Source organism: Xenopus laevis, chromosome 4L (genome assembly GCF_017654675.1).
Source record: "Xenopus laevis strain J_2021 chromosome 4L, Xenopus_laevis_v10.1, whole genome shotgun sequence".
Lineage (NCBI taxonomy): Eukaryota > Metazoa > Chordata > Amphibia > Anura > Pipidae > Xenopus > Xenopus laevis.
In genome coordinates, this window is record NC_054377.1 from 153,811,230 (window position 1) to 153,832,950 (window position 21,721).

Sequence of the window (21,721 nt, forward strand, 5' to 3'; positions counted from 1 at the left end):
GTTGCTAAGGGACCCGGCCGGGTCAACGGAAGGAACGCACCACCAGTTGCAGGATTGGTGAACTACAGGTGCGCGGTAGAAACTACATTGTAAATTTTCTAAAATGAACATTAGGGGTAACTAGGGGGTGTGGCCACAAACATGGGCGTGGTCAAAACATTTCAGCGTGCTGCAAATCTTTTTGTCCCTCTTTGTGTTTCCCACATGTTGGGAGGTTAATCCTAAACCTGAACTCTCTCTTCTCTGTATTCCCAGCATTCCAGTGTCGCAGCAGCCACTAGGGGAAGCACTGTTACTGACTGGCCACTAGGGGGCAGTGTCACAATACGAGTAGTGAGGGAAGCAGTGTTACTGACTGGCCACTAGGGGGCAGTCACAATACGAGTAGTGAGGGAAGCAGTGTTACTGACTGGCCACTAGGGGGCAGTGTCTCAATACAAGTAGTGAGGGAAGCAGTGTTACTGACTGGCCACTAGGGGGCAGTCACAATACGAGTAGTGAGGGAAGCAGTGTTACTGACTGGCCACTAGGGGGCAGTGTCTCAATACAAGTAGTGTGGGGAAGCAATGTTAGACTGGCCACTAGGGGGCAGTGTCACAATACGAGTAGTGGGGGAAACGGAAGAGCAAGAGGGCGGGGACGAGCTCGGCCGCACAGATGACGATCCGCCTCTCTTCTTATCTGAGCCTACAAATTCCCGCCTTCTGTCCCAGAGCACGTATGGCTCCGCCCCCAGGCTGCCGCTGGCCCCTCCCCCTCTCGGAATGAAGCACATGGCGCGAACAGGCTGACGGGAAGGGACGGAGAGAGAGCGGCAGAGCGAGCGCTGGAGCGGAAGTGGTTTCTGTAGCGGAGAGAATGGCCGCACCTGTCAGCAGAGTCTGGGGGGCCCCAGTGGCCCCGGGAGCTGTTTGGCTCCTCCTCGTGTCATTACTGAGTCTCTCAGCGGCTTCTAAACTGAATATCCCCAAAGTGCTTCTCCCCTACACCCGCGCCGCCCGAATTAACTTCACTCTGGGGGTCACTGAGGGCTGTTACACCTGGTGAGTAACGGGGACTGGTCACGTGCTCTCAGACTGGCACCTCATTGGCTCGTGTGTGTGTGTGGGGACAGACTTATACGGGGTGCAGGGGGGATACGGACTGTTACTCCTGTTTGTGGGTACAGGGGCCTCATCACTGGCTATGGGGGGCTGGGCAGAGACTAAAGGGGACAGAGTGTATAAGGGCCCATGTCTGGGGGGCTCAGTTTTAGAGGGTACATTTCAGGGCTGCTGGGAGTTGTAGGTGTGTGAGGAGGGGATGCTGGGAGTTGTAGTTCTCTGCGAGGAGGGGCTGTGGGGAGTTGTAGTTCTCTGCGAGGAGGGGCTGTGGGGAGTTGTAGTTCTCTGCGAGGAGGGGCTGCGGGGAGTTGTAGTTCTCTGTGAGAAGGGGCTGCGGGGAGTTGTAGTTCTCTGAGGAGGGGCTGCGGGGAGTTGTAGCTGTGTGTGGAGGGGCTGCGGGGAGTTGTAGCTGTGTGTGGAGGGGCTGCGGGGAGTTTAGTTAGCAGGGGCTGCTGTATAAATGTTACATAGAGAAGTGATTGTGAATTTAAAGGGGAAGTTTACTCGTAGTTCTTTTTGCTTGTCCCAAAGACAGTTTTGAGTGAGTGGAATCGGTAACTGTTGGGGGGGATTGTTGTGTTTCCATGACGACGGTGAGTGAGACACAAGTGCAAGAAGCCACTTCCTGTTGGCGACACAGAAGCGCCGCCCCCGAGTGACTTTAGGAAACACTTTGTTCTGATGAATCTGTTTTATGTGCCGCGTGGTTTGGGGGGAACGGATTCTATTCGAGGGAATCTGCACCCCAATACTTTTTCTGACTCCTTTTTTGCATGACTGAAGCCACAGGTTAAAGGGCAAGTAAAGGCCCTAGTGAATGTAATACTGCTTAGAGAAAGATCAGAGAAGTTACCCAGCATGCTTTGTGCCGCACCCCACACTTACTCATGGGTCAGCACCACTGGAACATGATGGGTCCATTGTTACTTAGCTCTAGGGTGTTGACTTCTATATACAGTGGGTCCTGGCTCCCAAGCCCTACCCAGAGCCTGGCCAGAATGGTGCTGGAAATCAGCATTGACATGGACTTACTTGCCCTTTAAATGCCCCTGCACCTAACTGGATTGAGGTCCAACTGTATAGGCATAATCCATTGTAATAATATCATTTATATTAAGAGCTGTGTAGTATTAAAGGGGAAATTAACAGCTTTATACTGTAATCTCATGCATTTGCCATAGACTGCCCCCTGCTGATATCAGTCCTTCCACTAAAATCTGAAATTACTGACGCAGGAGGCGTCTCTTGACGTTTCTCTGCTGGACTGGAGCAATAGAACCAACCAAAGACCCTTCCTGCATCAGTAACATGTTTTGAGTGCAGAATTAAAATGTTTTGTCCCCTTTTTATATATAGGAAATGTGTCCCTTTAATTTCACAAGAAATAACATTTAATATTTGGTTAAAGAGCTGTCACTCATTCACTTGCTTCATGGCAGTTGTGCCTGTTGCTCCAGTCCATGGCGCTGCCCGTGGTACTGAAATGAGTGGAACATAAATCGTGTGGATAATGAGCTGCCCGGGCACAGACAATGCTGCGCCCCAAATGACTCAGGCTCCTCCCCCCTAATAATCCTCTGCGTTGCTGTTTGGCAGCTCCCCAACTCTCACTCTTCTATGAGCTGCTTTCGTTTTTCCATTTTGGCGCTTTTGTGTAGTTGCGGCTAAATGTCAGTTTAACCATTGATGCACCCGAGTGGAAGTTGGCGCAGATTCTGGAGGTGTCTCACTCCCATGTGCAGAAGATACGATGAGTTTTGTGCTCCTATAGAAATGTATGGGGGCTGCCATATCACTTGCCTTGCTGCTTCCTATACAGAGAGATTGTACATGAGCGGAGGCTGCCATACTGCATCATACAGCAATAGAATATTCTATGTATGCAGACTGTCCCATGATCGTTTGTTGCAGTTGGTCAGGGCAAGATGCCATCCTGCTGATACGAATGTACTACAACTCCCAGCACCCTCACTGACAGAATAAAGATTTAGCATGACACAGCCCTGGCTAAGAACGAGGTGCATGGAGTTAATATATATGAAGTTATTTAGTGTCGCCTATAGACATTAATCTACATGCAGCTCTGCTGGGGAGGAATAAAGACTCACACCCGCAAGTTTAACCCTTTACTCACATCCTTCCTTACGAAAATTTAGCAGGAGAAAAGGGAAAAATTCATAACATTTTTTCCATCTGCTCCAAAAGGGGAAAAGTTCCCACCTGACTGTAGAAAAGTAGTTGGACCAGTCCAAGGGGTACTCACTGCATGCAGTTCCTTTCAAAAACGGAATTAAAAGTTTATTTTGCCAAAATCACATCAATGTGTTTTGATCCACAAGGGAAAGTCATCAGGAAAGTGAAACCCCCATTTATAGTGTTTATTACCAATCGGCTCACTGCACTAATTATTACATTATACACTTTCTACTGTCGGGCATATTGGTACTTTTGGTATTTTCCTCTGTTTCCCAGGCATTTCTGAGGTTAATTTGATTGTTTTAGAAGATTGTAAACTTTCTATGAATTGCGAATACATTGGCTTTGCTTTTAAAGGGGAAGTTCATCCTCCAAACACTTTTTTCAGTTGTTTTCAGTCTGTTCCCCAGAAATAAAGACTTTTTTCATTTACTTTCCATTATTTATTTTTTATTGTTTTTCCCAAATCTAAGTGTAAAGTTGAATGTTCCTGTGTCTGGTGTTTGAGTGACAGCTCAGTAATTCAGGTGCAGATTCTGTTACAATTTTACAACGTTGAGTTGATACATTTCTCATCTCTGGAGTTTCAGTGAAACTATTGTATCAAGTCTCACAGCCGCCTGTAATGAAACTCAGGGATTCTGCTCAGCAGGGACAACAATAACAAATGTATCAGTTTAGAACAGTTTACAGGGTCGGTGACCCCCCCTTCCCAGAGCTGCTTTAGAAGCTGAAAAATGACACTTCGCGCTTCACTAGTAGAAAATGAGTGCAGTGAGCTGATGGTAATAAGGGCTATAAATGGGTGTTTCACTTTTCCTACACTATCCTGATGACGATCGTTTGTGGATCGAAACGCATTGATGTGATTTTGCCAAAATAAACTTCTAGTTACATTTTTACAAATACAAGAGTCCTGTGCACTCAACCCATTATCAATATATTTAAGACAGAGACATTTTGTGCTACTGCTACTGAAAAATGCCTTACCCTTTAAATAACACAGGGATTGTTTGTCCATATATTGCAATATATTTAAGCTGAACAACTACGTCACAGTCATCCCATATCTGGCCAGTCCTACGCTCAATTTTCATCTGATTCATTAAGAATTCCATTGCTTCATTATACATTTTACACAGGGACTAAGTTTTACCTGCAACTTACTTGCTGCTTTCAAAGTAAAACTCCCAAACTTGGCTGCCCTTTTATTAGACACCAGTGAGATCACCTGACTATAGTTGGAGGGGTGAGAGCTACAACATGGAGCTGGTCACTGCTCCTGTAGAACTAGAACAAACAAGGGAAACTTGTGCTCACCACTAATTAAACTTTGAAAGCAGCAAGTAAGTTGCAGGTAAAACTTAGTCCCTGTGTAAAATGTATAATGAAGCAATAGAATTCTTAATGAATCAGATGAAAATTGAGCGTAGGACTGGCCAGATATGGGATGACGTAGTTGTTCAGCTTAAATATATTGCAATATATGGACAAACAATCCCTGTGTTGTTTAAAGGGTAAGGCATTTTTCAGTAGCAGTAGCAAAAAAATGTCTCTGTCTTAAATATATTGATAATGGGTTGAGTGCAGGTTTGTCTATATGTATTTTGTGGTCACAGCCTCATTGCACCCCCACCTAATGGTTTTAAAAATTAGTGGTGAGTACAACTTTCCCTTGTTTTTTATATATAGATATATAGATATATATATATCTATCTATATAGATATATATATATCTATCTATATAGATATCTATATCTATATATATCTATATCTATATATATATATATATATATATATATATATATATATATATATATATATATATATATATATCTAGCTATATATCTATATATCTATAAATAAATAAATCTATTACAAAGTGAGAAAGGCCTTGGAGTAGGCTGAAACGTTAGTCCTAAGCTGTTTCAACAATAAAACTTTTGCATAGTTTTAAGACCTGAGAGTGCTGATCTTTATTGGATGGAGATAATTTGTTGAACGTGCACCCAGGCAAACGAACAATTTTTTTTCGAGATGGTGCTATATATGCTGGATGGTTTGGGTGGTTCTGGTTCTATGAATGGTTCTGGTTAGTTATGGGATGTGATACTTTCTTTCAGGTCGTCGTCGAGGCCAGAAGTGGCCAGTATAGAGCCAGTGGTAGTGGACGAGCGTCAGTGCTCACAGAAGGCAGTGGTACAAGCACGTGCAACACACCCCACTCGGCTCACCAGTATCATCTTTGCTGAGGACGTCTGTGAGTAGCAGCATGGCTGTGCATGGGTTAATGGGAAAACAAATCTTCTCTATATTATTGCTCCGGTCCCAACAAACTGGTTCTGTTATAAAGAGAAATGATAACGGGGGGTTAGTTCAGCCTGTGTATGATGAACCATCAGCAGCGTCTCACGGGTTTCTATGCTCTTCCCTTAGTTACGGGGCAGGTGCTTCGATGTGATGCGATTGTCGATTTAATTCATGACATTCAGATTGTCTCCACCACGAGGGAACTGTACCTGGAGGACTCCCCCCTGGAACTGAAGATCCAAGCCCTCGACTCTGAAGGTAAAAGAGGCCCATTCCGCTCTACGGTCTACCCCGTGTCCCTTAACTGGTCCTTATTTAGGAGCCCCCCCCCCACTCCATCAATTGACTGTTATAAATCCTGTATAGGCCTGCATGGGGTCGCCAAACTAGAGACTCTTTACTGTTCATTTCTTAAAGTTTGGTTAAAGGGGTGGTTCACCTTTAAATTAGCTTTTAGCATGTTATAGAATGGCTAATTCTAAGCAACTTTTCAGTCGGTCTTCATTTTTACTTAGTTTTTGAATTATTTGCCTTCTTCTGACTCCAGCTTTCAAATGGGGGTCACTGACCCCATCTAAAAAACCCTAGCAACCAGATGGCTGAAATTACTAACTGGAGAGCTGCTGAATTAAAAGCTAAATAAGTCAAAAATCACAAATAATATAAAATGAAAACCAATTGCAAATTGTTTCAGAACATCCCTCTCTACATCATACTAACAGTTAATTTCAAGGTGAACAACCCCTTTAATATGTCACAGAATGTTCTATCCCTATCAACTTTGCAATTGGTTTTTATTATTTATTTCTTATAGGTTTTTAATGATTTGCCTTCCCCTTCTACATCTTTTCAGCTTAAAAATGTGGGTCTCTGACCCCAACAGGTAACAAATGATTGCGCTGTCAGCTTACCATTTTATTATTATTATTTTTATTATCTTTTATTCCTTAGCTTTAAATTCAGACCCTCTGCTATTCATATTCCAGTCTCTCATTCCAACTACTGCCTGGTTACTAAGGCACACAACACCCTAGCAACCAGATGGCTGGAATTGCAATCTGGAGAGCTGCTAAATAACTGAAAATCCACACATAATAAAAAATGAAATCCAATTGCAAATTGTCTCAGAATGTCCGTATCTGATTGCTCGGATTCTTAAAGGAATGAGCTGCTGGCTGTGTGGTGCTTTATATTACATGCACAAAAGTGAGGGGACTCTGCACCCCAAGAACTAACATTGCTTATGTCCAATCAGGAAACACGTTCAGCACGTTAGCCGGATTGACTTTTGACTGGGCGGTGGTTAAAGACTCTGACTCGGATGGATTCTCTGATTCCCATAATACACTGCGGTAAGGAGACACTGCTACTCTCTGGTTTTGTCTTAATTTATGCCCGGTCCCTTTAAATATATTGTTCATTGGGTGACTGTACTGGATGAAGCTCCATAATATGTGATGATATTTATTAAAATATGCGTCAACCAATCCTGTGCCTTGTTTTGTGTCCTCCAAATTCTGAGCAACTCTGCACTGTACATTCATTACAAATACTCTCTGGTTTATAAGTTATGCGTATATTTATTGCTACTGAAAGCACGGTCTACCCATTTCTATGCACTGCTGGTTCAGACAAAGCAGCTGATTAACAGACCTGGCTTTGCTGCTGGGGAACCAAGACTTTTGCAACATTGTATAAAAAGTAACAATCAGGAGTTAAGTAAATGCTGCTTTCAATAGCAATCGTTTTTATTAATAACTTTAAAAGCACCGACATGTTAAATAAATATATATTGGAAAGTTGCTTAGAATTAGGTTTTTTTTTTATTAGGCAGTTTTATTTTGGGCTTCACTTGCCCTTTAAAAAAAACTTTTAGTAGCTTATATAATAGCTAATTTTACACGTTGTCTCAGAATATCACTACTAGTGATGTGTTGGCCTGAAACTTGTGGCACCTGGGTGGGTCTTGGTTGAGCTCTTTTCCTGCTCTCCCCACCCCTAACCTAGCAATGCCAGTCTCCGGCCCCTAAATTTATAGACTTGCCCCGCCCCTTTTTTGACATCAAAAACAAAATGTTGCATGTATTCTGACCTGCGCACACAAGTTTAAAATGTGCGCACAAAAGAATTCAAAGCCGAGAAGGAATTATAAGGAACATTGTTTTGCATGGATTTGGACATTGCCCCCCCCCATTCAATGAATGTGTCACGTTATTATTTGTATTTATTCTCTATTAGCCGTTTGCTAGGAAGATTTATTGCCCAGTATTTGCCTTTATAGCAGAGGTTGAAATTTGTGCAAAATGAGTGTATTTTTCCAGAATTCTCAAGTTTCTGGAGTCCACGTATGTGCCGCCGGCCTACATTACAGAGATGGAGAAGGTGGCCAAACAGGGAGATACCGTTCTGGTTTCCGGGCTGAAAACAGGAAGTTCCAAACTTAGAGCTAAAATGCTGGAGCCTGTGTATGAGGTGAGTCCTGGTCTCACGCGCTGATCCATTGGATACATGTCCAGAGAGTTTTTTTTAACCCCTTATGTGATCTACATTGCTGCTGTTCTGCCATTTTGCAGCCTTTCCATTATGCTTGACCTCCCCAACCAATTCATTTTCAAAATGTGCATTTTGTTTTTTTACATTTATACTGGACTGAGCATTTCACTCAGAGCCATTACCCAATTGTTTCTAAAGACCTGCCGACCCACTGCTTGGATTAGACTCTTAGCCCCTCCCACTGTAAGATTCCATAATAGTAGTCTAGTCCCACCCACAGCGTAAGTCGCAGACTTTCGGCCCTTCCTCCTGTAAGTTGCTGTGTTCTAGTCCCACCCACTGTTTGAGTCACGGACTCCCTGACCCTCCTACTGTAAGCCGCCATCGTATTGTTCTAGTCGGGCTTATTTCTTACTCGGGCTCCCTGCCCTTTCCATTGGAGGCTGACATTGTTAGCCCCACCCACTGCCTGAGTTTCAGCCCTAATTACTAATCTACGGGTTCCAAATCTTTGTTCCCAGAAAGTGACCCCGGCTCAGGTGCGGCTGCTGATTTTGGAGAACATCCTTCTCAATCCGGCATCGGATATTTACCTGCTGGTGGGATCCTCCATACACTACCGGGTGCAGAAGATCAAACAGGGAAAGATCACTGGTGAGTTGTGGGGAATATGTTGTGCCCCCCATTCCTACCCCACACTGGATACCATCATGCCACTGCTGGGAAAGGGAAACCTTCCTCATTTAAGTTTAGGTCTTTATATTCTATAGCCAGAAATGAATGAATCAAGGGATAGTGTAATTGCTCCTGAAGTGACCCCATTGTAGTAAGGAACATGAGGAGGGACAAGAATAAATATAAATGAAGAGAAGTGGAAATGAATGAGAAGAAAAAGCCCAAAAGATGAGAATATCACTGTGCATGCCTCTCCCACTATTTCCTTCTCGCTCTTCTCCAGATCTCGTGATGCCCTCGGATCAATACGCCTTCCAGCTTCAGAACCATGTGGTGGTACAGGGAGGAGTCCAACATGAACCCGTCACTAGACTGGAGCAAAGAACTTCCACTGTCACTGCCCTACAGTTGGGCCACTCCAACATTGTGCTGCTCCATAAAAATATCCTTTGTCTGTGGGGGGCAATCAAGGTTCATCTCAATTATGTTCTTTGTATTTGGGATTTTTTTTTGCTTCCCTCTTCTTTTTCAGATTTCCCAGAACTTTAATTCCTTAACAAGAGCATCAGATCTCCGCATCCAGGGCGCTTCTCGCTTGCCAAATGGTACCATCTATGTGGTGGAGCCAGGATATTTAGGTGGGTAGTGGTTTGTTCCTGTAGAGGGTGTTGCATGGAGTTGCATTTATACCCGGGGAACCCATATTAGTCTTCTGTGGCCTAGATACACGGTGCATGGCAAGCACCACAATTGTATAGTCACCCTGATAAGCTGCAAAGTAGCAGATCTTTCATGTGCAGCCATGGGCATCACTTTCTAAGTCTGTTAAACCTCTGCAGCCAGAAAACCGGAATCTCAATGATTTGAGCCAGGACCGACTCCAGCCCATTGTGCTTTGGTATTTTTGGTGTCTTGGGGGGGCAACCGGAACAATTTATCAGCACCTTCAATTCCTTTTACTCTTTGTTCCCCGAGGCAGTGCGACTGCTGAATCTCTATTGGCATGTGATAACCATCAGTGACTGAGCAGCAGGGCGTGTTCGTATTGCTTTGTTCTGCGCTGCATGGGGACTGACAGCAACTATTTATTATCTGTATTTATTATCTGTCTCACTTCTTGCTGCTTTCTGACTCCCGAGGCGGTGCACTTGTACTCGGCGAGTGTGCGTTTGGCTTTTCAATATTCCCACAGAGGAAAGAAGGGTGGTGCAATCTTCATTGCTGTGTGGGTGTGGCCTAAACCTGTTCTGAACTTTCCAATCCGTGCACAGTGCAGTGCAAGGGTTAACAATGGCTTATTGGCCCTATTCCCTCCCAGTTTGGTAATTTAATTAGCCCCCCTAGAAATATACCATGCAGCAAATCTATAATCCCCCCCCCTTAAGAAGCATACAGTGAATGTGATAGGGCTCTTAGATTGTAAACTCACTGGCATAGGGACTAATGGGAATGTCATAGGGCCCCTAGATTGTAAGCTCAATGGAACAGGGACTGATGGGAATGTGATAAGGACCTTAGATTGAAAGCTCAATGGGACAATGACTGATGGGAATGTGATAAGGACATTAGATTGTAAGCTCAATAGGACAGGGACTGATGGAAATGATGTATACATTCTGTATAGTGCTATATATCAATAAAGTACAATAGTAACTACACCTTGGACGTGGGTCACATGTCGAACAATGCAGACTTCTAGTGCAATTGTTCCCTAATTATAGGGCTGCATCATTAGTGGGGATGAAATCAGGGGAACTGGGGGAAGGATCCAGCCTGAAGGTTATTTAGGGTAAGATTTAGGGTAAATTCCTCTGTCCTGTTCCAACAGACCCAGTGTGAGGGGCAGTTAGTGAGACTGGGGTTGACTCTCCTGCTACCAGATCACATCATGTACATGTATAACCTTGTTATTCCTAATGTTGGAGGGCAGAGTGGCGGCACAGGAAAGCATGAATCCCACTGTTGGGAAGCGGCACCAGAGCAATGGTCTCCAATGAGGAATGGTTTGAATTTCAAAACATAGGGGTCCATCTATCTGTCTGTGACTCCCAGCACCACTGTTGTACTAATGTGAGGAATATATTTCTCTATATTTCTTGCTACATGTCTCCCTCTGCAGGATTCACTGTTCATCCTGGGGACAGGTGGGTGCTGGAGACGGGGAGACTCTATGACATCACCATCGATGTGTACGACAAATCCAGCAACAAAGTCTATTTATCTGATGTAAGTTCTTGGCTTCCAGTTTTTGGTCAGTTGAAATGAGCCCAGGTTCTGCTGAGACTCACAAGCGGGTCCCTATCCTGCAAAACCATCAGCCCTTCTCTTGTTCCTTTCAGAACATTCGCATCGAAGCCAAGATTCCCAAAGACTACTTTGAGGTTCTGGAGACGTCTCTGAATGGCTCTTATCACAAAGTGAAAGCCATAAAAAGCGGCCAGACCATTATAGATGCCGCCTTAACCTGCATGGTGGACCAGGTAGTGACACTTTAATGGCACTTTGTGTTGGGAGTTGCAGTTCATCCGTGTGAGCTGCTGATGTCTTGGGAAAGGGGTTGCAATCAGATTAGGTGTTACTGTTGGGACTCTCTTCTTTTCCCTTCTGCAGGATGGTGGGGTACATGTTCTGCCGAATCCCATCAGGAACCAACAGGAAGTGGAAATTTATACTCCAATCACTCTCTCCCCAAAAATTCTCACCTTCCCATGGCAGCCGAAACCCGGCGCCTATCAGTACACCATCCAGGTAAGTGTGTTCTCTCTCTTCCTATAAATATTAACTGTACGGCAAAGAAAGAAACGCCGGGCACCTTCCAATAAGTGATCCTCAATCTCTGGTGACTCTCAATAACCATCATTCCAGTCTCGCTTTATGGCAGGGATTCTAGATATACACTGCTGCTCAACAGTCTTGAAGAGACATGGCAGGGTAATTTCTCTGATCTGATAGGTTCATTTACAGGACTTCTAAATGGAGGCGCCTGTGACTGATATATCTGGGAGAAGTGGGATGAATAAATTTAGCAGAGAAAAAGCAAACAAACCACTTTTAAAATACAAAGCAATTAAATCTGAATTTCCAGGAACTGTTAAATCATGTGCAAAAGATTAAATGGAATAAGGAATAGGGGTGATCCTATGATACTGCGTCATAGGGTCACAGAGCAAAAATCCATCAACAATGTGTTACTGGGTGCAGATACTGTGCATCTGGGAGGTGGAAGCTTGTAGCACAAATGGCTTATTGTGCAATCTGGGACAATTCTGCTATAGACAAATATTTGTTGCTGTTTTCAAGGTACAAGGGGGGAGCGGTAACTTTACTTGGTCGTCATCCAACAACCCAGTGGCTACAGTGACCGTGAAGGGGTTAATGACCACTGGCGATGATATTGGTGTGAGTGTTATCCGCGCCCGGGATGTGCAGAATCGCCTGCATTTTGGAGATATGAAGGTGAGAAACATAAAAAAAAGCTTCATTTTCATATTTGTAACCTTCTGTAACCCACCTAAACAGCCCCCACATGAGCATTACCCCCATCCCACTGAAACTTCCCTCTCCCTACAGACAGGCATCGCTAATCTGCCTCTTTATTCTTTAACCTATTTTAGGGACAGATATCTGTGAGTATGGGGTTGTTTGTACAGGGCTCATTGCCTTTGTTGCATTTCATAGGGACGTCTTTTAAAGGGGTTGTTCACCTTCAAACAACTAGTTGGTTTCAGATAGATCACCAGAAATAACGACTTTTTCCAATGACTTTCTATTTTCTATGTGTGACGGTTTTTTGAATATTGAAGTGTAAATTGTTATTTCTCTCCTTCTGAAGCAGCTCTGGGAGGGGGGGTCGCAGATCCTGTAAACTGTTCTAAATTGATACATTTAGTTGATCCATTTCTTATGTTTGTCCCTGCTGAGCAGAATCTCTGGGTGTCATTACAGGCAGCTGTTAGACTTGATACAATAGTTGCTGATACTCAAGAGATGCTGCTGAGAAATGGATCAACTAAATGTTGCAAAATTGTAACAGTTCAGAGTCTGCACCTGAATTACTGAGCTGTCACTCAAACACCAGAGACACCAACATTCAACTTTACATTTAGATTTTGGAAAAAACGTAGAAAATAAATAATGGAAAGTATTTGAAAAAAGTCTTTATTTCTGGGGAACAATCTAAAAACAACTGAATTGAAAAAACTGTTTGGAAGGTGAACAACCCCTTTAAGTTCTAACTTTTACTGATAAATCCCCATCTCAAACTGTCCATTAATTAACTTAGATTAGAAAGGGGGAAACTGTTACTTGTCGGCTCAGAAATGTCATTTGGAACCGTCTGCCCCCCAACTGCTACATTTGTCTGTTACAGTTAGAGATGTGTATTCAAAATAGGATATAGAGCCTCCCCCTGCTGCCCAATCCCTGGTGCTTCTCTTACTTATCTGCCAATGACTCTGCTCAGGTGTATGTGATCGAGCCCCATGGCATGGAGTTTATCCCGTCGGCGGTGGAGACACGAGTTGGAAACAGACTGGAGCTGCCCCTGCGGATATTCGGAATCATGAATGCCGACGATAATGAAGTCGTTACCCTGAGCGATTGCTCCAACTTTGATTTGGCTGTTGAAATGGAAACTCTGAATATATTCAAGCTCCTGCCAGGTAAGAAAGGACTGATGGGTGATGTATGTGCTGTCATCTAGTGGAGCAATACAGTAATGCACAGGCTGTATCATGTATAACAAAAACACATTCTGTTGTTAAATACACAACTTCCTGAAAATGATTATTAAAATGAAAGTGCAAGATTAGGGGGGCATCAAAATCATATATATATATATATATATATATATATCTCCATTTATCGGCACGCACCACTCTATGCAATAATTACCGGGTGCTCACCAAAATCCTCATACTCCACCAGATGAAAGCACTCACGGGTCAGTCATATGAGTACAAGTAGCAAAACTTTATTCCAACAACCACATATCTACGCGTTTCGATCCCACTGGATCGTCATCAGGACAGCCAAGTCTCAATGTTTATGCTTTATGCCAGTAAACTCTATATAGATAATGGGACCCTAATATTGGCTTTGCTCATATAAGAGCATTAATAATAAATTTTACCCAACTACACTTTACAAAAAGTCACCATCATCATGCAGATGTATAATCATAGAAATCAATATATGTAAAATATACGGCTAAGGATTTTCACCCTTCCCTTGTTTGTTCTCTGCCCCCTCCACCCAGGACGACTCCCTCCCGGCAGGGATTACTGCAGTGGAATCACGGTACAAGCGGAAGCTCCAGGCTACACCACTGTATATGTCAGCTACACTCATGGCCACGTTCATCTCAAATCCAAAATCGTCATAGCCGCTTATCTGCCATTGAGGGTGAGTGCAAACCCTGTCCCCTTAACTTAATTTGTCTGCATTTAAGGCCGGTTGTGACTAAAGTGGGGTCTCTGTAAGAGGAAGAAGCTTGTAGGTCTGGGGAGGGGGGGGGGGGCTAGCTCAGAATTCAATACTAGCAAAGACAAGCACCCACTGGCTAATCTCTTGTATCTGTAGAATAACTTCCATTTTCTACTTGTTTTCTGAAGTCCTTATAACCCTTAAATGACTGTCCCTGTGCCCTTTCTCATTCTATGAGGAGGGGGAGGAACACAAGGACTAAAATTTCCCACTGATTATTAACCCCTTTGAATAAAATAATCATTCTTGTTTCTGACCAAGGCTTCACTTAGGAACTTCAACATTTAAATTTGTCTGAATATCTCTTTTTCTAGACCATCGACCCATCTTCCCTTGCACTGGTCACGCTGGGATCCTCTAAAGACATGTTGTTTGAAGGGGGGCCCAAGCCGTGGGTGCTGGAGCCGGCCAAGTTCTTCAGGAATCTTTCATCAGACAAGGAGGAGAGCAGCAGCCTGGCTCTGGTGGAACCGGCCATTTCCCGTGGTCACTTTCAGCACTGGGTCCGAGCCACGTGCCGAGACCTTGGGGAGCAGGTGAGTGGAATGTCTGCCCCTTAAAGGAATTGTTCAGTGTAAAAATAAAAACTGGGTAAATAAACAGTCTGTGCTAAATAAAAAATGTATCTAATTTAATATAGTTAGTTAGGCAAAAATATAATGTATAAACGCTGGAGTGACTGGATGTGTAACATAATAACCAGAACACTACTTCCTGCTTTTCAGCTCTCTTGCTTTCCACTGACTGGTTACCAGACAGTAACCAATCAGAGACTTGAGGGGAGGCCACATAGGTCATATACAGTATGTTGCTTTTGAATCTGAGCTGAATGCTGAGGATCAATTGCAAACTCACTGAACAGTTATGTCCCATGTGGGTCCCCTTAGTCACTGACTAACTCAGAGTTAGAGAGCTGAAAAGCAGGAAGTAGTGTTTTGGCTATTATGTTACACATCCACTTACTCCAGCCTTTATACATTACATTTTTGGCTAACTAACTAATTATATAAGAAACATGTTTTCTCTGTCGTCTTTAGGGGGAAACAGGGAACGATGGGGTTAAACTCCATCCTCCATGAGGCAGGACACTTGAAGTAATTAAGGGGCGTGCCAGGTTAGGCTTAACCCCACACACTGTATACTGAATTCAGTTTTTCAAGTGTCCTGCTACCGGGAGGATGGACAACTACCTCTTAGAGAAATCTACGGTCGCCTAATAGGCTGACACCAGGGGTGAAACCAAAAGCAGGACTACCTGCCTTTTATGTGGTTAGCCCCCTACGAGGTGAATTCCACCGGGGTCAAATTCTGGCTTGGCAGCTACAGTATAATGATCACCCAGACGTCTACCTGTCCTATGGTCTAGTACTGAGGGTCTGGCCGGTGTGTGGGGGGTAAGTGGCATTTTAATTCTTATGCCCCATATGTCTGCAGTATTCCCTATGTCACTGGGTTTCAAGACATGCCATACCCCTCTGTCCTCAGTCACTCCCTCCCCCACAGTCAGGTGAGGACACAGTACAAGGTACTTCTCAGGACCCCAAAGAAGTAAAGGGACCGGGGCCATCAGCAGAACCACCCCCTCTCTGGGCAGTCCAATTATCACAGTTGCTGGCTTCACTACAGGGCCTGCCGGCCATTGCAGATAACTTAGGTGAATCATTAGCTAAGTTTCATCTCAAGTCCAGCACTAAGCGAAGATGCTTAGAGGATGATAAAGGGGACTCTGTCGCTCAGGCACTATCTGAGGAGTCGGTATCTGAACAAGTATCGTCTCATTCAGAGGGGGAAATTCCCTCATCTGATGCGTCCTCTGAGGACGAGGAACAAGAGCAGAGTGAGGCTAGGGAGAAGGACACCCTGCACGATGTGGAAGGCATCATAAAAGGAGTACTTGAGGTCCTAAACGTGTCATCAAAGACAAAGAAGCAAGGGGAAGCACAAAGTCTCTTCAAGAGACAGGATAAGACTGCAGTATTTTTTCCAGAGCATGAACAGCTATTTGGTATTCAAGAGAAGTGGGACTTTCCTGAACAGAAATTTCAAGCAACAAAGAAATTCACAAAGTCTTATCCCTTCCCTAAAGAGCTTGTCGATAAATGGTCAAATCTCCCGGCGGTTGAAGCCCTGGTGTCCAGACTCTCTAAATCTACCACACTGACGCAGCAGCATTTAAGGACCCCTCAGACAGAAATTCCAATTTATTCATCTGCGGGATCTACACTTCGGCCTTGCCTAGCCTCAGCATGGGTGTTGAGAGCCATTCAGGCTTGGTCCGAGTTGCTTATCAAGGACATCCAGGAGGGTGTCCCTTGAACAGAGCTACTATCTTCTGCACAAGCTATTGCAGAGGCATCAAGCTATCTCTGACACCTCATTAGACACTTCTCAACTTACCTCACATACTTCTGCTCTATCTGTAGCAGCTCGAAGAACAATGTGGCTTAAAAATTGGTCGGCTCTTAGCTCCAAGAAATCCTTAAAGGGGACTAGGTTTCCTTCCCCTTTAACCTCCCTCCCGTTCAAAGGCCAACGGTTATTCTGTGAGGAATTATCTCTCAAGCAACAGGTAGAAAAAGCACCTTTCTCCCACAGGCCAAGAGTAGAGCAGCTTCCGCCAACAGACGGGGGATCAAATTTTTGCTCCAAAACGAATGACAAGAACCACCCTCCATGGAAAAGCAACAGAACCCACAACAAACCATCAGCTGACAAACCCATGTCCGCATGACGGGGCACTCCCTCAGGAATCGTTATATTGGATCGGGTGGAAAAATACTAAGATTCCGGAAGGAATGGATCCATCAATCCTTCAGATGCCTGGGTCAAAGAGAGAGTGTCGGAGGGTTACCATTATCTAGCTGCAAATCCACCAAGGAGATTTATCATGTCCAGGGTGCCCTCCAATCCCTCAAAAGAAAAAGCCTTCTTAGAGTGCATAGAAAAGATGGAGCAATCTGGAGTGATCACACCAGTGCCACGGCCAGAGAGATTTTACGGTTTTTACTCAAACCTCTTTACAGTCCCAAAGAAGGATGGCACCATCAGACCAGTACTCGACCTCAAACGAATGAACAAATACATTCGACCAGTGCGCTTCAGGATGAAGACACTGCGGTCTGTGATACGCGGCATGGAACAAAGCCAGCTAATGCCAATATGGCCCCCCTCACCATCGCTACCTCCACTTTTCCTTCATGAACAGGCATTACCAGTTTGTAGCCCTACCCTTCGGCCTATCATCAGCCCCCAGGGTATTTACCAAGCTAATGGCAGTAACGGCGGCCACTCTGAGGTAACAAGAAATTTCTGTGACACCCTATCTGGATGACCTTCTCCTTAGGACCGGATCACACGAAAAGGCCAAGTAGGATCTCCACAAAGCAATTTCACTCCTCCAGAACTTTGGATGGACCATCAACTGGTCGAAATCCAACCTTATTCCGAACCATCAGATGACATTCCTGGGTCTGGAATTCAATACCCTAACAGCGACTGTAAGTCTGCCCTGGGACAAGCAGACCAGAATCGGGGAACAAGTACAGTCACTACTATCCAGTGAGATAATAGTCCACAGGGCAATGCAAGTGCTGGGAACAATGGTATCTGCCAAAGAAGCAGTCCCATTTGCACAAATCCATCTTCGCCCCCTTCAGACCAGTATCCTTTCCACCTGAAAAGGGGACTCGTTGATGCGACCGCTCCGTTTGACACCAGCAACGATAGAGGCTCTTGAGTGGTGGCTGGTCCCAAAGAACTTAGCACTCGGACAGTCCTGGGCGACACCGGAATGGAAGGTGATCGCCATGGATGCCAGTCTTCAGGGCTGGGGAGCAACATGGGAGAACCATTCTGCACAGGGTCGTTGGTCTCCAGTGGAGTCCAGACTACCCAACAACATTCTAGAACAGAGCAGTCAAGTTAGCACTCAGCCAGTAGTCACTTACTTCAGCAACAGTCAGTACTAGGGATGCTCCGAATCCACTATTTTGGATTCGGCCGAATCCTTTGTGAAAGATTCGGCCGAATACCGAAATGAATTCGAACCCTATTTTGCACATGCAAATTAAGGGTGGGAAGGGGGGAAAAATTACTTCCTTGTTTTGTGACAAACAGTCACTCAATTTCCCTCCCCACCACTAATTTGCATATTCAAATTAGGGTTCTTATTCAGTTCGGCCGGCAGAGGGATTCAGCCGAATCCGGCTGAAAAGGCCGAATCCTGTATTCAGTGTATCCCTAGTCGGTACGTTTCCAAAGCGACAACGTCACCACAGTGGCCTACATCAACAGACAGGGAGGAACTGGCAGAAGCCAAAGAGATCTTACATTGGGCAGAACACAACTCTGTCAAGCTGTCAGCCATTCACATTACGGGTGTGATCAATACAAAGGCGGACTTCCTTAGCCGAAACCACCTCGACCCAGGGGAGTGGGAACTTCACCCAGAGGCGTTCGATCAACTCGTATCAAACTGGGGAAGGCCAAGCATAGACCTCATGGCGTCCAGAATAAATTGCAAAGTTCCAACATTCTTTGCACCTTACGGAGACCCCTTAGCGGTGGGGGTAGATGCCATGACTCAGCGCTGGCAGTTCAAACTGGCATATGTATTCCCTCCACTTCCAATGCTGCCACGTGTGCTCAAAAAGATCAACCAGTCCAGAATCACAGTGATAGTAGTAGCTCCCTTCTGGCTGAGGAGAACTTGGTTCTCCGACCTTCTGGAGATGTCAGGGGCACGGCCAGTCCGGCTGGAATGCAGACCAGACCTTCTACAGCAAGGATCAATGGTTCATCACAAACCGGGTCTGTTCGCTTTGATGGGATGGCTGTTGAAGCATCCATCTGGCGGGATTATTTCCACAATGCTCAAAGCTCGAAAACCATCATCATCCAAGTCTTATCATAGAGTTTGGCACTCTTCCTTCAAGTCTTGCAACGATTCAGGTTTTCCATTCATAGAACTCAACATCCCACGAATCCTATCATTTCTCCAACGAGTCCTACAAGGCCTTAAACTCAGTTCTCTAAAAGTTCAAGTATCTGCTCTTTCTATTCTATTTCAAAGTCGGTTGGCGAATGTAGAGACATTACGCACCTTTCTTCAGGGAGTCGCTCACATAGCCCCTCCATACCGACCTCCTACGGCTGGTTGGGATCTCAATATAGTGCTGGAAGCCTTACTGGATCCTCCTTTCGAACCGCTGGGTTCAATTTCAGACACATGGATGACCTGGAAAGTAGTCTTTTTGATGGCAATATCTTCTACCAGAAGAGTATGAGCTCTGTCTTGTGAGTCTCCATTCTTAATTTTCACAGAGACAAGCCATCTTGGATTTCACTGGCTCCTCCTACCTATATCTTCCCAGCCAACTGTAGCTCTGAAATCTCTCACATGCTCAGTTGAAATTCCTTCTAAACTATTTTCAAATCAGCCAAACCTGTGTGTCAGCTGCTGTTCAGTAGTGCTGCCTCCTGCTGGAAGTTAGTGTGTACCCATCACCAGCAGGGGACAAGATAGGGAAATCTCGTGATACTTCTAGTGGAGGAGTTTACTAAAACAAGGCATTCTGGGTAGAATACTCAAGGCAATGCTACAATCTGAGCATGCTCCTGATATTTGCATGTTATGGTCACTGTTATAGTCTTAGTATGGACTCCCTCCGTGAAAGAACCCATTTGACAAAGTAAGGGATTATTTAAAACTTGCAGTTTTTCCCAAAAAAATATATATGTAGGTTGATTAAACGTGTTTAGCTTGTACTGGTCAGATTGTTAATATGTGGTAGGTGCCCTTTAAGGGTAAATAAAGTGTATTTGTTATTTTTATTCAGCGGTTACAGTGATGCAGATTAGCCCCAGGCGTGTGCAGGGGATTCACATAGAGATCTTCCCACCCATTTGCCTTTGTGATCGCACAGGCCTGTCTCTCACACAGTTCTTTTTCTTTCTGCAGGTGATTTCAGTAACTGTGGGAAACAAACCCACCGAGACCAATCCCTTTCCTGCCGTGGAACCCATCTCTGTGCGGCTGATCTGCGCTCCCCCCTCCAGATTTGCCTTGATCCCTGTGTATAAACACTCCCATCTGGATCTCGTGTGCCCCCTCATGCAGCAGAACAAGCAAGTGGTACGTATGGGATTAGTGCACATGTAAATAAGCCGTGTCCTCGTGCTGTTTAGGGAAACAATATGGCACCTCCTATTTATATTTGTGAATGCAAGGGTTTACCCTTTATTGCTCCCAGTGTTTCAAGTAAGAATTCGGATTAAACCATCCCTCTGTCTGTCTGTTCGTCACTTACAGATCCCGGTTTCCAACTATCGCGACCAGTTACTGGAGCTAGCAGCCTTCGACCACCAGGGGCGCAAGTTTGATAATTTTAGCTCCCTCGCTGTTACCTGGGAATCCTCACGGTCGGCCTTGGCAAGTTTCGATTTGGCGCAACCAATGGAACTGGTTCAGAAGGAGGATGGGAGTGGCCAGAGGAAAGTGCACGGTGTGTGACTATAACACTCTCCGTTTTGAGTCCACTTTGTGTCTCTAGTGCACTAGTTCTGGTTCTTGTCAGTTCTATATGTTTGGTGCTACTTCTACCAGTCTTCATTCTTTCTTTCTGGTTCTTGCTGTTCTGCTCATCATTTCTTAATACACCGTATTGGGGGGGGATGAGTCTCAGTGCATTTTGGGGTTACAGTTGTATGTTTGGTGTGTTGGCTTTCATTATATTGCATGGCCGGGGAGTCCTTTGTGAGTCTTTTAGAGAAACATTAAAGGGATTCTCAGAGTTTGGGCGGATATACCCGAGAGTATGCCTTTAACAGACTGAACAGACCCATAGCTTCATAGGCTTTTCTTGCGCTCAGGGACGCTGCACTTGGTGACAACCTACATTAAACAATACAATTCAGACCCAGTATGCTGTTGCTTTAATTGGTATTGAGCACACGCTAATTACATAGGAACACACACAAACCTACAGCCGCAGGGAACCAAATACATATATGTGCCACGGGATGTTCTGTATTTTTGTCTAATTCTCAATGTTTTCTGTTAGGGTTAAACACAGTTTATGTTCACCAAGTATCTGGGACGACGGTGATTACTGCTAAGGCAGAGCAGTACCAGGAGACCCATCTCCAGGCTGCTAAAGTGACAACACGGGTATGTAAGAAAGTGAATCCCTGCTCATATGTGTAACACCATGCTCATGAGACATAAATCACTGTTAGTGTGTCATCCAATCAAAAGCTCTGCAGAACCATAACCAAGAATCTCTGGAGATTGAAAGGATTCAAATCAATATCTGTGTGTGTGGCACAAATCCAGCAATCCCCACACCTCCTTGGCCCATTGCCACCCCTTCTTGGCCTGTGGCCACCCCTCCTTGGCTCTTTGGCCCATTGCCTCCCCCTCTTTGGCCCATTTTTGACCCATTGTCTCCCCCCTCCTTGGC

General features: G+C 44.7%; 1 protein-coding gene across 1 annotated transcript in view; it reads left to right on the forward strand.

Moving 5' to 3' along the window:
• Positions 1-658: 658 nt before the first annotated feature.
• Positions 659-21,721, forward strand: part of nup210.L (nucleoporin 210kDa L homeolog) — a 45,736-nt gene continuing 24,673 nt past the window's right edge. The window contains exons 1-18 of the mRNA XM_018240416.2: positions 659-1,043; positions 5,423-5,559; positions 5,736-5,867; positions 6,865-6,961; positions 7,931-8,081; positions 8,624-8,756; positions 9,061-9,219; positions 9,347-9,415; positions 10,897-11,003; positions 11,117-11,257; positions 11,388-11,525; positions 12,078-12,233; positions 13,240-13,438; positions 14,035-14,180; positions 14,576-14,797; positions 20,221-20,394; positions 20,572-20,764; positions 21,323-21,429. Coding sequence (XP_018095905.1) covers positions 859-1,043; positions 5,423-5,559; positions 5,736-5,867; positions 6,865-6,961; positions 7,931-8,081; positions 8,624-8,756; positions 9,061-9,219; positions 9,347-9,415; positions 10,897-11,003; positions 11,117-11,257; positions 11,388-11,525; positions 12,078-12,233; positions 13,240-13,438; positions 14,035-14,180; positions 14,576-14,797; positions 20,221-20,394; positions 20,572-20,764; positions 21,323-21,429 — 2,646 coding nt within the window. The 5' untranslated portion in view covers positions 659-858. The remainder of the gene's footprint in view (positions 1,044-5,422; positions 5,560-5,735; positions 5,868-6,864; positions 6,962-7,930; positions 8,082-8,623; positions 8,757-9,060; positions 9,220-9,346; positions 9,416-10,896; positions 11,004-11,116; positions 11,258-11,387; positions 11,526-12,077; positions 12,234-13,239; positions 13,439-14,034; positions 14,181-14,575; positions 14,798-20,220; positions 20,395-20,571; positions 20,765-21,322; positions 21,430-21,721) is intronic.